Here is a 13,976-nt window from a genome sequence, read left to right as displayed (position 1 = left end):
ATCCTTATGAATGATGGACTAAACATCATTCATAGGGATGTTTAGTCCATCCTTATGAATGGACTAAACAGACATTTAGTATGACTCGGGAAAGCATAAACTTTTGACATAAAAAGGTGTAGAAATTTTCAACTTTTACACATTAATGACAGTAGAAAGACCTAATGCACGTTCAAATATGATGACCTGGCTATTTAGCAGGACATCAAACTGCCCTAACTTGCCCTGCTCAAGATGGCGGCATCGTCGATGCGGCTGAAGCGTAGCTACGCTGTGTTTTGGCGTAAACCGTCGGGCACTTATGAGTGTAACACCGGTGTTTGAGCTGGTGTGATGGAGTTTCGCTGACTGCTATTCAGTGACGCTTCGTGACTTTTGCAGTGACCGTGTCGCAGCGCAGCGGTGTCCACCTGGAGCTCCGAGCCGGGCGTCATGGGGGATAACATTGTAAGTATCTGGACGGCTTGGTGCGTTTAACGGCTGGCGTCCGGAGCGATGAGGCAGCAGAATTAGCTTCGTCTGCTAACGTTAGCACAGAGTGGCTGAGGCCTACTCAGCTCACTGTCTAAACTTAGCTCATAGCTCCTCTTAGGACATCCGAGTAAAAGAAATGACCGCTGTTTACACGAAAACTTCAAGGACTGAGACATTTATATAAATATTTTTTATAATAGAAACACACGAGTCACATTTTTATGTATCTAGTCCTTTTAGTTGTACATTAGCAGGAATCTGCTTGGTGGATTTAAAAGAGGCTAACTGATCTGTTGGTTTAAATTAAACCAGCGCAAATTAGCAGAAACAGAAGTAGTGAAATTTAAGGACAATATCTTGTTTGTGACCAACATGTGGTTTCATGGCCATTAGTAGCATTAACGCGATTTTTTTGCACTGTCATTGTAGTCAGTGTTATGACTCTACTGTAGTGACGGGGAGAGAGGGGGACTAAAGTCTGTGCTTTATTGGCGACCAAGGGGAGACAAACTGACATGGGGGGAGGCTTTAGTTCATAAACAATTGTGGATGCTTTTTAAAAATCACCATTGCACCAATAAGTGAATTAACCTGTATGTTTGATTATGCAGATTATCAGGGTGCAGTCCCCAGATGGGATGAAGAAAATTCCCTCCACCAAGAGGGAGACAGCGGCTACTTTTCTGAAAAAGGTACAGAATGCAGATATAAAACAATCTCATGTGTAGTGTGCTCTGCTCTTCCAAGTCAAAAAAAGATGAGCTCTTATTTGTTTTTACTCATTTACATCAAGCCAGTGTGATTTTAAACCACCCTTCATTTCTTTCCAGTCAGCCAAACTGCATTTATGTATAGCATAAACTACAATTACTCCTTTTACTGCAAAAGAATCCAACTGTTAACAGGGTTCCTGTTGTAATATTTGCTTGATTCAAAACATAGACCTGAACATAAGAGTGAACACTTGCTATGTTTATTAAGATTTAACTAAGCAAAGTGAGTAGAACATAACTTTTCTGCTCTTTATTCAATAATACAGAGTGTAACAAGCTGATATTACGAGGTGTGAGAAAATAGATGGATGGATGGATAATTTAAAAAGTTATGTTTATCAGCTTGTTACATGTGTAATTGAATTTATAAAAAATAATCTAACCTTATTATGTTACTTTTGCGCTAACAAGGTGATTCTTAAAGAAGTTCTCCAAGGAAGAAACGGACAAGCATGATCTCTGAACAGTTACGTGACATAAATATGAAACATGCCAACAAGATTTGTTAGGATTTGAGGATTTTGTCTGGAAAACTTACAGCAACTGTTCTCTTCTTGTTTTACTCAAATCCTTCTCTCACATGGTGGTCAAGTTTAAAAGGAATACAAATAAAAGATCCAAAGCCTGGTGACAGGATGCAATTCACAGTATGAAACCTTATTCCAAACAGACTGTTTAGCTGGAAATGTAAAGCGGGTGGCGATAACGTAAGCAACAGAGCCAGATCTCATGTAGCCTGGCCTTGACTTTCCTACACAATTCTGCTTGATTCTCATCTGTCTTCACTGCTGTTTTATTTGTCTCCCATTGTAGTGAATTTCGCTGGTAGAATTTCAACTAGAAACAGAAGGAGAAGTTGTGAACAATGACGTTGATCTTTCTTTTGCGTTGCTTTGGAGTTGCAGTCTGTCTGTAGTTTTAGCAATACCAGCAGAGAAGAAGAACGAAGTCCGTGTTGGCCACACTCTCAAATATTGATTTAATGTGAACAGTCGCCTCGTTCAGTTCGTCACTTCTCTCTTTTCACAGTGGAGGATGGTTGGAGGAATAAGCCTCATAGCAGGTCTATCCTGTACCGCTCCTCTAAGCTCTGTTCTGGGTCTCAGTACTGACCTTGTGGGAAAAAATTTTCACTCTGTGTGTTGAATATTTCCACACTTCTCATCACAGTGGTTGGACAGGCTTTTTGTACAATTTAAAAAAAAAAATCTCAGACATGACTCAGATATGACTTATTTGGCCCTGAATTTGGGTTTGCTTATTTCTCATTTTCCTTTTTTTAAACTTCTCTCCAAAGCACCTAGCAGAACAATTATAGCTCCGTTTGAAGTATTTGCTTTGTAAAATAGATCTAAAATAGAAAAATAGAAAGATGTTGCAGAGCGTTGCTGCAGCGCCTCATCAAAAATGCATGTATCTGGGATGCAGCAGGACGGTGTAGCCTTCAGATCGATGGGAGGAACGGGTTTCAATTTCTGCCGATCAGCTGCCAGATAAAACAAAACCAACCTGTGAATGTGAATGCTTCAGTAATTCCTAAATAATCATCATCCAGTTGGCCTCCGCCTGACTTTCTGCTGTTCTACCTGTAATAGGATATACAGCAGGCCCTCCTGCGCTCTGAGCTTCCTGTAGCTTGATTGGGTTAGAGCGGAGCAACTATTAACCAGCTGAGTGTCTCTCATCCCAGGAAGGTCTCTGCTAATCTGCTTTGAATGAGTGGCTGATGTTTAGCCTTCACAGAACTAGTGGAATGGTTTATTATTGTTCAGAAAACACGTAGAACGTGTCAAACTCAAAGCCCGCAGGCCAAATCTGGCACACCATAAGTTTTCATGTGGCCCTCTACACTCTGAGCAAGAGTCTGCAGCAAGGTTGTCCAGAAAATGTTGGGTGACCTTTTGGAAAAAAAGATATAGATGAATATTTAATTTTGTTGTCATTTTTTAAAGAAATTGTTCTATTTCTGTTTTGGGGTTTTAAATTAAACAAAAATGTTAAAAAAAAGGTTGAGCAAATCTTTTTCTGTGAGATCTTGGTATTTGTGGAAGATGTTGTGGAAAAAAAACCCTCCTAAAAAACAAAAACTCAATGTAATAAACGTTCAATTCAATGCAATTGTTGCATGACAAAGAAGGAAAAACCTTGTTATTTCAGCTGCATGATCCTGTATTATTACAAGGTGTATAAAAGTATTGAGAGCCGTTGTGTTAGGTTCAGAGAGATACCTGTGGCTTGGGATTCTTAGTTTCCAGAACTCTTGCTCCAGAAGCCTGCATCAGTAGAAACCTGAAGATAACAGTTAGGTTTTAAATATTGTTTTACCATTAGTGAAATCAAAGCTGTTTTCATCCGCATTCTGCCAAATAACATCAGTGTGAAAAGATATTTTCTAACTTTAAGAAGTGCTCATCAAATTGAGGAATGGTTATTTATTAATATTTTAACGTATTAATAGGTAGGTTTATCAATACAACTGGCCCTTTGAGTCATTCATGATCTTAATGTGGCGAAAATGAAAATGAGTTTGATACCTGCATTTTAGAAGGTGGGTCTTCAAAAATGTGAACATTTTATAAGTATTTAAAACCAGCTATCGTCTCCCACAGGTGGCCAAAGAGTTTGGGTTCAATTCCAACGGGTTCTCTGTTTATATAAACCGCAACAAGACCGGAGAAGTTCTGTCCCAGAACAAATCCCTCAACCTGCTAAAGATCAAGTAAGTTCAAGGAAACTGAAGATTGAGAGAGTTTGCGTCTCTCAGTTCAGCTCAAGTTATTGAAAGATTTCTCCTCTAAAATGCCACCATTAACAAATTTGACGGTTATTTTTCTTCTGAATTGTTTTACAGGCAATTCAGAAGAAATACATTTGGTTTCAAAAAATAGAAAGCTAAAAATGTAAAATGTAGTAATAAAACCATGGTCTGGCTATTTTATGAGCATTAATTTGACACATTGAGGTTAGTTTCCTTTTTAAAAAGCTTTGTAGAGTTTATATTTTTATTACATTTTTACATTAGTAAAAAAGTACAGGAACCCACTGTTTATTATGAAATTACATTTATGAATGTTGCGGAAAATGTTTTAAAATGTTACTGTTCTTTTTATTATTCTTTCCCACTTTCAATGTTATTTAATCCCTTTTTTCACTACAGGCATGGGGACATGTTGTTTCTGTTCCCCTCTGCAACCTCTTCTTCTTCAGGGGAGGTAATGGACACGGCGACGCCACACACATCTTCATCCCTGCCGTCCATCTCGTCCTCTTCTTCATCCTCGTCTTCGTCCTCATTGATCCCTCGGTCCTCCTCGGCACCACAGGTACAGGAGGACCAGATCGATCAGTATCTGGCCAAACAAGACGGCAAGATCTACAGGAACAGAGACCCACAGCTGTAAGACGGAAAGCCGACCAGCTGCAAACATTTAAACCAAAAGCAGAAATGGGGAAACTTCATAAATTTTAACTCTTCTTCCAGATGTCGTCACGGTGCCCTTGGAAAATGTGTGCACTGTGTACCGCTAGAGGTAATTTAATTTTATACCAGTTTCCTGAAACTGATGGGATCAAACGTAAACATGACTAACCCTGAAGGATGCGGTCTTTCCAGCCTTTTGACGAAGACTATCTGAACCACCTCGACCCACCGGTGAAGCACATGTCATTCCACGCGTACCTTCGCAAGCTGACCGGTGGAGCTGACAAGTGAGAAGTTTTTTTTTTTTTTACATTTTACCAGAAAAAATGTTCATGATCTCCACTTGAGAGAACAACTCTGTCCTGATCTCCCACAGAGGGAAGTTTGCAGCTTTGGAGAACATCAGCTGTAAGATAAAGTCAGGATGTGAGGGTCATCCTCCCTGGCCTGAGGGGATCTGCACCAAGTGCCAGCCCAGTGCCATCACTCTGAACAGACAGGTGCGCCACCCCACCCAGTGCCAAAAAGAATCCTCTGTGCATTTTTATGGAACATCACTGGATGTCTTGATCAGATCTTAATAATCTTAAAAGTTTATTAAATCTAAATGTTTGCAAATAATGCATTAAATACAGTAACAGCAGTAACACATAAGAAATAATGAGTAATCTAGTAAAATCTGTCAGTAACAAATTGGACTGGATGATAAATTGTCCCAGAAGTTGTTTCAGTAAATTATAATGTTGTTTTGAAACCATTTAAATCATTTTCAAGTAGTACATAGATGATGGCCTGCTCTATTGAAAGTTTGCTTTGTTAAAGACTAATAATTTTTTGATTTTGTACAGAGCCCTTCGCACTGGAACTGGAAGGTATTTTAATGTAAAAAACAACAACAAAAAACAATAAATAAAAGAGAAATGTAACTGAAGATCAGATTTTGTATGATAGCGTTTGGCAAATACAAAGCTGATACTGGAGAACATCTTCCTATGCCCAGTGAATGCAGTGCAGATACACAATGCTGTGAGGGGTGTATAAAGATGGCATCACTTCACAGATTATAAAACTAGATCCAACCTTTGAGAGGCTTTAAAATAATGTTAGGCAGACAACATTGCACATGCAACCCTTAAAGCAATTCTGTCTTCTCTGAATGTATCTTCCAGAAATACAGACATGTAGACAACATCATGTTTGAGAACCACACCATCGCCGACCGATTCCTGGACTTCTGGAGGAAAACAGGCAGTCAGAGGATGGGCTACCTATACGGCCGGTACACCGAGCACACAGACATCCCGCTGGGCATCAGAGCCGAGGTGGCGGCCATCTATGAGCCCCCGCAGGTGAAAGTCTCACCCAATAAATCTAACCTATTATATTAATTTGCCGTTCAGTAGGTTTAACTTTGCTTTCGTTTTGTTTCAGAGTGCGACCCAGAACAGTTTGGAACTGTTGGAGGATCCCAAAGCTGCAGCTGTAGATGAAATTGCTGCCAAACTGGGGCTCTGCAAGGTGGGTCTGTTTTTTCTGCAGCAGGTCTGTGTCTGAAAGTGTTGCTCTCAGAGCTCAAGGCAGATTTATGCTCTCTCTAAATGGGTTAAGATGTCTCAAACAGTGAAGAGTTAAACCTGCTGAATCACATTCTTATTCCTCCAAACAGTAAACCTGACTGATGTGTTGGGAAGCTGCAGTTGCAACGTTTATCTCCTTTGTATTTCAGAGTTCCTGCACACAATGTGATTTAACTTTATGCACTGAGGATGAGGGATTGTTATGCAGCTCAGTAGACTGAAGCTGTGGATGGTTTTTGTCTGCGTCAGTAACTTGAGTCAGTTTTTCATGTTTGTCAATCTGCACAATGAGAATGCTTTGTTAACATATTGCTCAAACTTGGAAAATGCAACAGAAATGTGATTATTTTCATACTTGAATGTCTTTTGTTAGTTTAGTTTACCAAAACAAAGGTAATGTTATAGTTTCTCCTCTGTGTTTCGTAGGTGGGCTGGATTTTCACTGATCTGTTGTCTGAGGACACAAGGATAGGAACTGTCCGCTACACGAGAAACCAGGTGAGAATGGGCCCAAGTTAAAGGTGGTCTGACTGATGCTGCTGTGCTCCTGTTTGATCAAAATGTTCTCATACATCCGACAGGACTCTTTTTACCTGAGTGCTGAGGAATGCATCACGTCCGGATATTTCCAGAACCAACACTCAAACCCCTGCAGGCTGTCTCGAGACGGGTACTTTGGATCCAAGTTTGTGACCGTTGTTGCTACAGGTTAGGTTATTTTTATTCATCGTCTTAACTTTTCCTTTAAATAGTGGTGAATAATATATAAATCATACCATTTTTTCAACTTTGTGTCATTTAAGTATGACAAAAAAATGTGAATATGTGGATTACTACTAATTAATTACAGGTTATAGAAACGTTGACGCTCGGTCAGTCAGAGAGAGATTATTATTTATCATTTTACACAATATGATTTCACCATTTACTATTATAAAAATGCTGTAAATGTAAATGACTCATCCCAGTTTCTCACTGTTCTTGTCAGATATGACTCAATAAGCAGATCAGATCAATTAAAAATTTTTTATAAACATCTCTAGCCTTCTGTTGAGTAATTTTGTCATCTTTTGGACTCACTTCTCCCTCTGCAACATTTTCCATTTGGTCTCTTTTAGCTACTTCTTTATGCTGATAAAAGCTGAAAGTTGGTTCTGATTGTTTCACATATTTAACACATTTTAGTCTCACTCTGTTTTGCTTTATAAACTTGCTTAACCGAACTTTTCCTAAGCTAACGATTGGTTGTTCACAGAAAGTTAAAGTAGTAATAAACGTCTAGAAAAGAGCATAATTTAAAATGACAAATTACTTTGCCAGTGGAAATCAACCTTCAATAGCTTTGAACTACAGTGTTTTGATCATGAATAAAGAATTAACTCAAAACATGTAGAATAAAGTTAGTCCAGAGCCAGCAGTGAACTCATCTGTCATCTGTTTGAATGAACCACTGGGAACAAACCTGCTTCGTGCTAATCACCTAGATTTTGTGTCCAGTGATACAATGTGTATACATTTTCTTCACTTTCTGTATCCAAAACATTTTTTTTTACTAAGTTACAGCTAATAAGCTTTTAGACAGAGGAGTGAATAACCTTTTTGCAACATGCTGGCTTTGGTCTGGTATTTTTGGTTATATTAAGAAAATTGTTGTATGAAATTGGCTTTGAGGAAATTTTAATCTCTTGGTTTTGAAAAGGGAGAATTACAAATGTTTGGTAGCATTTCTGAAAATGTAGACCTGTCTTTATAAGCATGTTCTTTGTGCAGGTGGTCCAGATAATCAGGTCCACTTTGAAGGTTACCAGGTGTCCAATCAGTGCATGGCTCTTGTGAGAGACGAGTGTCTGCTGCCCTGCAAAGACGCTCCTGAGCTCGGCTACGCCAAGGAGTCCAGCCCTGAGCAGTACGTACCAGACGTCTTCTACAAGGTGAGATTCATCAATCGGTGCCAAGCAAACCACTGCAGAAGACTTGGTAGGATTTGTTTTATTTCAGATGGTAAATTTATTTCCGTTTATCTTTTTTCTTGTTTATTTTTACACAACAGGACAAAGATAAATTTGGGAACGATGTCACGTTTCTAGCGCGACCTCTTCCTGTGGAGTACCTTATCATAGATGTGAGTTTGACACTTTTCTGTTTCTCACTTTGTGTTTGTGTTATTGTTTTATGTATATTACTGCAAGTCTTTAACATGATTTAAATAAATGTATTCTCTTTAGATAACCACAACTTTCCCAAAGGACCCTCAGTACACCTTCACCTCCACACAACGCTTCCCAATTGAAAACCGTGACATCCTTGGAGAGACACAAGTGAGTGCTTTCTGCTTTCTCAACCACTTCTAATGTCTGGTGACTTCATCTCATGAAAGGGAAAAAAACCGAGAAGGAAACTTCTTAGTGAATTTGAATGTTCGCTTGCAGGATTTCCACAGTTTAGCCACGTACCTGTCCCAGTGCTCCTCCGCGTCATTCCTGGACATCGTGTCAGACTTTCATCTGCTCCTCTTCCTCGTCACCAACGAAGTCATGCCTCTGAGGGTGAGTCGATGCTCCAACGCCCAATCACTCCTCCCGTTTTCCAGCTGTTTTTATTTTGTGATGTGGAGTTGAAGCCAGATTTTTCTGGCATCTGGAATTAACTCCATTTGCATCTTTAGGATAATTTGGAAAAACTTTAGGAAAATATGCAGTTAAATGTTTTATCACAGTTGCATGTCCTGCTGGAAACTCAAAGAGAAGAGCATAAAACTCAGTTTTTTTCGCCTGGTGTTCTGAATCACTGACGATGAGTTTTTTATTTTTATTGCAGGACAGTATTGGCCTTCTTCTGGAAGCAGTGAAGACGTCCAATGAGGAGCTGGCACAGACCTGGAAGAAGTCTGAGCAATGGGCCACCATAGAGCAGCTTTGCAGTAAGTTGAATCAGCCTTTACTAAATATGCTTCTTTTCTCTTGTACTCATTCCTTTTTAATGTTAAATTCACTATTCATATGGCTTGAAATCGCTTAAAAATGTTTTGAGTTTCAATTAACTGTTTTCAAGGTTTGGAAAGTGCCTGGTTTCTGTATAAAGTCCTTGAAAGTGCTTGGTATTCAAACTGTACATTTTTGTCATAAAGTGTAATCTATAGTTTCACTAAAACTAGCCTATAAATTTGGTGAACGTTATTTATAGTGAAAACCAAATCTTTACATACGCCTAATGAAAAGACAGACACATTTTTGTCTCGGTGTCTGAAGTTAAATCAGACTAAACTTGTCCTGTTTTATTTCAGTAACCATTATCAAAATTATTTATATTTTTATAAATTCTAGAAAATGTACTTTTCTTTTTTTTTTGATTATTTTTGTTTGTGACTTTCTTTCCATATTGAGTTTAAGCATTTAATTCCCAATTGCTCAATGACATAAAAGGTTTTCTTATATTTTATGCATCAAGTAACATTATTGAAATTAGGGGATTTTTGATTAAGTTTGTTTTGATCTTTAACCAGGCAGAGAAACGTTTTAAAACATAAAATTTTACTATATTTTAATCTTACCTTGTCCCCGCTGTAGGATGTAGACACAAGACTAGTAAAAGTGATAAATTATATCACATAATAGTGAATTGAAACTGTCTATTTTTTTTAGTTAATTTCTATTTTATTTCTAAAGTGTGGTGCTGGAAAAGTTTGAAAACTTACCTTGAAAGTGCTTGGATTTTACGTTGAGAAAAGTGTGCAAACCCTGTAAATGCTACAATATTATTACAGTTTAGATAGTTGCTGAGTAATTAACTTTGTACTTAGCATATTTTTATAAACCATAATTTTCCTGGCATAAAATGTAATTGGCGCTTACTCATCAGTGCCCTGCCCGCTCTGCGTCATGGCATCATCATGGTAACCTGTTCCTGCCCTCCTCAGGCACGGTGGGCGGGCAGCCATCCAGCTCTCTGGGTTACGAAGCCATGGGCGGCCCCACGGCGCCGGTGTCCTCCTCAGCCATGTGGTCCTGCCTCCACTGCACCTTCATGAACCAGCCCGGCACAGAGCACTGTGAAATCTGCAGCCTGCCCCGCAGTTAAGAACGTCCACCCTGAGAGTCCTAACTTCACCAGATCCAGTTGCAAGATTCAGACCCTCTCTTTCGTTATTTTGTCCAACTCCCAGTGACGCCTTGGTCTTCCCCTTGTTGCTGAAGGCGCAGAAGGATGCGTTTGTTTACATCCACAAGTCTGATAAAAAGAAAAATTGAACCAGACATGATTTAATCTTGTTTATTATCCCTCTTTTCAGCAGCTTTTATCTGTTTTGGGCCTAAACTGTTAAATATTTCCCCTAATAACTCAAATAAAACCTGCTGTGATGCAGGAGGACAGCAAAGAGCCCAACTTTCAGATCTTTTTTCACATCAGTGCCCCCCCCGCCCCTCTCTCTCTCTCTCTCTTTTTGCTCTCACAGTGACTTCTGGAAAATCTTGCTGTGTATAAATACCTTTGATGGATGATGCTGTTATTTAATTGAGTTTCTTTTTTTTATTACCAGATTATAGCGTGTAACTTAAACTTTGATTCTTCTGATCGGACACTTTTACAGCTCTTGGTCTCTGGAAAGCCCTTTACAGTACAATCACTCCTCAAAGCTTCGACCTCATCAGGCCATGAGCTGCTGAGTTTATAGCTCTGAGTTTTATATTTTTGTGTTAAATTTAGTCCCCAGTTTTAAGAAGCAGCCTCCAATGATTGCAGAAAGCAGATCCGGTTCATTTTAAATGTATTGGTTTTGAACTTGAGCAGCAGAACATGTAGCTTATTTAATCGGTTGTTCTGATAAAAACATCCCGGGACACTTTCTAATTTCATTTCCATTTGCTATGGGGTGCTCTAGAAACAACTGGTGCTCACCTTCCTAGTAGAGCCGCCTCCTCTTCTTCTTTGTTTTTATGCTCTAACCATCACAGAGACTTCAAAGACTTTCCTCCACAGGAGGAAAGACCTGAAACTATTGTCTCGGGTGTAAATTTCCAAGATGGATTGTGATGGTCAAGAAACACTGGCGTTTCAAAGCTACCAACTCTACTTCCAATAATAGACCTTCAGCAGACTTTGGGGAAATCAAACCATAAAATTAAAACATTAAATGGCACCAAAAGGCCTCTCAATCAGTTATACGTCAGAGCTATCGAAGAATGCTTGTCTAAAGAAAACCTAAACGTTTTTCTGAACTGACAGTTTAACCTCTACCAGGTTAAGCAAATGTTTAAATGGTGGATTTATTCAATCTATGTTTTCTTCTTCTGCTCAGACATATTATCTTGATTGAGGAAGTGCAACAAATTAAACGCTGCAAAAACACAAAATCTGATTTAAGTATTTTTGATATAGTTCCTAGTGCAAACATTTAGTACACTTGAAATAACATAAAACATAAGTAACTTCTCAGCAAGAAATATGAGCTTGTGTCCAGTCAATAATTCCTTAATGTTGATTAAAAAGTGCTAGTTATAAGTGAAATAAGACATTTTTTCCATAAGTCAAAAAGTCTTGGTCCACCGTCATATAACAGTACTTTTTTATAAATATTAAAACATTATTTATTTAAGACAATCTCTGATATTGTGCTGAAAAGTTACTTGTAAGTTAGTTTTATTTTAAGTTTACTGAGATATTTGCACGAGAAAATGAACCAGAAATACTTGGTAAGATTTTGTGTTTTTGCTGTATCAGATTAAAAGTAAATTCAGCAGACAGACTAATTCTCTTTTAAAAATATCATAGCTAACTTTTTTTAACATATTCAGTTTGGGCATTTGCGTCGATTGAAATTTGTTTCTTTTTCCTACAGACTTAACAACTTTGGGACCAATATGAGTGAGATGATTTTTTTTTTTTTAAAGTTGGCCACAGGTGCTCTTGAGCGTTTCAGGCTCACATTGAGCTCAACTTCAACATTTTGGTGTCCATCTGTTCTTTTAAAGCCATTTAAAGGGTAAACAATATGTGTGGAGTTAAAAAGTGCCTCTGTAAAATAACAAAGAGAAGATTAGATGGATTATTTTCCGACAAACAATCAGATCACAGCAGTGCTAAACTAGCAGAAGCATCCAGAATCTCACTCAGTCCCTTTTTTCTCAACGATTTTCAGGTTGGTTTGATTTTCGTTCATGAATGTGTGCTGCGTCACTCCAGTAAAGATCCAAACTGGGAATGTTTTCAGTGAACCTCTCTCTAGCCCAGAGGGCGAGTCCCGAGCGGCTCATGTTTACTAATTTATCAGATGTGGGCTTATCTGTAAACTTGCCCTCATCAATTAAGAGGATACTTATAGTTTTAGATTAGTTTGATGCTTTTTGCTCCTTTTGCCCCCTCGTGTGGATTTAATTTGGTGTGATTGCTCTGATGTCACACTAAGGCGGCTTTGACCTTTTTCCTTTTGTATTAATCTGGGGGCTGTTTGCTGAGCAAGCAAGCTCTTGGAGCTGCAGCCCGTCCTCACTTTCCACTGAGCTGACCGAGGACCCTGAAAGTTGTATGCTGTTGACTTGGATTTGAAGCAAAACAATAAAAGAAACAAAGTACACAATCAGAAGTGTGGTTCATGTTTTTTTTTTATTCATGCTTGTTGAGGAAGAACAAAAATGTAAAAGCAAATCTGTTTAAATGAGTCTCAAATGATCATAATTTATTTATTTTAACACAAACATATACAACTGGGAAAATAGCAGTTTTAAAGAGGTTTCTGTTGATGAAATCTGAGTACATTTATAGTTGGTTTATGTTTCTGTATGGTACTCAAGGTTTCCCTCAGGAAACTTGCTAAGCCCAGTAGTTGGGGTGGTAGGTAACTACAGTGATTCCCTACTTTGTGTTTGTTCCTGCATATAAAGTAAAAAAACTAAATGCTGAAGTTGGATGTTACATGATAAAATGCAAAATGTGAAAGGAAATTGAATACTCTTAATACGTATCATCAGAATATATGTAGTTTTCTCCTCAATTCCATAACTTTTTTTGCCAGTGAGTTTCTTAGTGATTTAACGGCCAGTTTATAAAAACATCAATGAATCACTGAGCGTGTTTCGTCCAGCTTCAACTGGACTGATTCTGAATGAAACATTGGCTCCAGACCTCATCGTTCATCGTCTGCTGTCGTCATTTTGCTGTTTTGTCTGAATGGGAGCAAATTCCTGCAGCCAGGAATTCATTCAAGAAAAGCTTTAAAGCAGAACCGTTACAGCAGTAAATCACTGCCTGAGAGTCAAGTTCTCTAAAAGTCAACATCTATTAAGTATAATCTGTTTGCTTTCTAATGAGTCAAACGTCTGATGCTAAATTCTCAGACGAAATGGGACAGAGGATCAGTTTGATGCGTTTAACTCTCAGAATATTCATTAGAATTGATCTGCAGATGTGCAGCAGATGAAGAACAGGAATGTTGACCTGAAACTTCAAACGCTTCCATCAGAAACCCCCACATGAAGCTCTGTGGTTCTGATGGAGGGGAGGAGACTGAAGGTCCTCCCTGTGTGCCAGATTTAAAACAGGTGTTTTCTTTATGACCACGGCATTGTTCCAGTGAGTTTCTACACTGACTTTAATCTCCAGGCTGATACTTTTATGATCAGAAATTAAAGGAGGTTTTGTTTCAAACAGGAATGAAGTCGGCTGGAGTTTTGCTCGTCTTGTCCGTGACTCTGGCAGTCGCTCAGAAACAGAAACCAGGACTGGATCACGGCGATG

At 38.6% G+C, this 13,976-nt stretch overlaps 1 protein-coding gene across 1 annotated transcript; it reads left to right on the top strand.

Moving 5' to 3' along the window:
* Positions 1-230: 230 nt before the first annotated feature.
* nploc4 (NPL4 homolog, ubiquitin recognition factor) lies at positions 231-12,825 on the top strand. The gene is made up of 17 exons (XM_055043232.1): positions 231-447; positions 1,086-1,166; positions 3,857-3,966; positions 4,405-4,644; positions 4,729-4,777; positions 4,861-4,955; positions 5,045-5,168; positions 5,838-6,017; positions 6,100-6,186; positions 6,672-6,743; positions 6,827-6,953; positions 8,016-8,176; positions 8,296-8,367; positions 8,471-8,563; positions 8,675-8,791; positions 9,063-9,165; positions 10,162-12,825. Exons 1-17 carry the CDS (start codon positions 433-435, stop codon positions 10,320-10,322), a joined length of 1,887 nt encoding a protein of 628 aa, XP_054899207.1. The 5' UTR covers positions 231-432; the 3' UTR covers positions 10,323-12,825.
* The last annotated feature ends 1,151 nt before the right edge of the window (positions 12,826-13,976 follow it).

This window comes from Poeciliopsis prolifica, unplaced genomic scaffold, assembly GCF_027474105.1.
Source record: "Poeciliopsis prolifica strain line A6 unplaced genomic scaffold, Auburn_PproV2 SCAFFOLD018, whole genome shotgun sequence".
Lineage (NCBI taxonomy): Eukaryota > Metazoa > Chordata > Actinopteri > Cyprinodontiformes > Poeciliidae > Poeciliopsis > Poeciliopsis prolifica.
This window is presented reverse-complemented; position numbering and strand designations above follow the sequence as displayed.

Coding starts and splice junctions, on each gene's coding strand:
- nploc4 (XM_055043232.1), top strand. Junction 8,177..8,295: donor TACCAGACGTCTTCTACAAG/GTGAGATTCATC, acceptor TTTACACAACAG/GACAAAGATAAATTTGGGAA. Junction 9,166..10,161: donor CACCATAGAGCAGCTTTGCA/GTAAGTTGAATC, acceptor TGCCCTCCTCAG/GCACGGTGGGCGGGCAGCCA.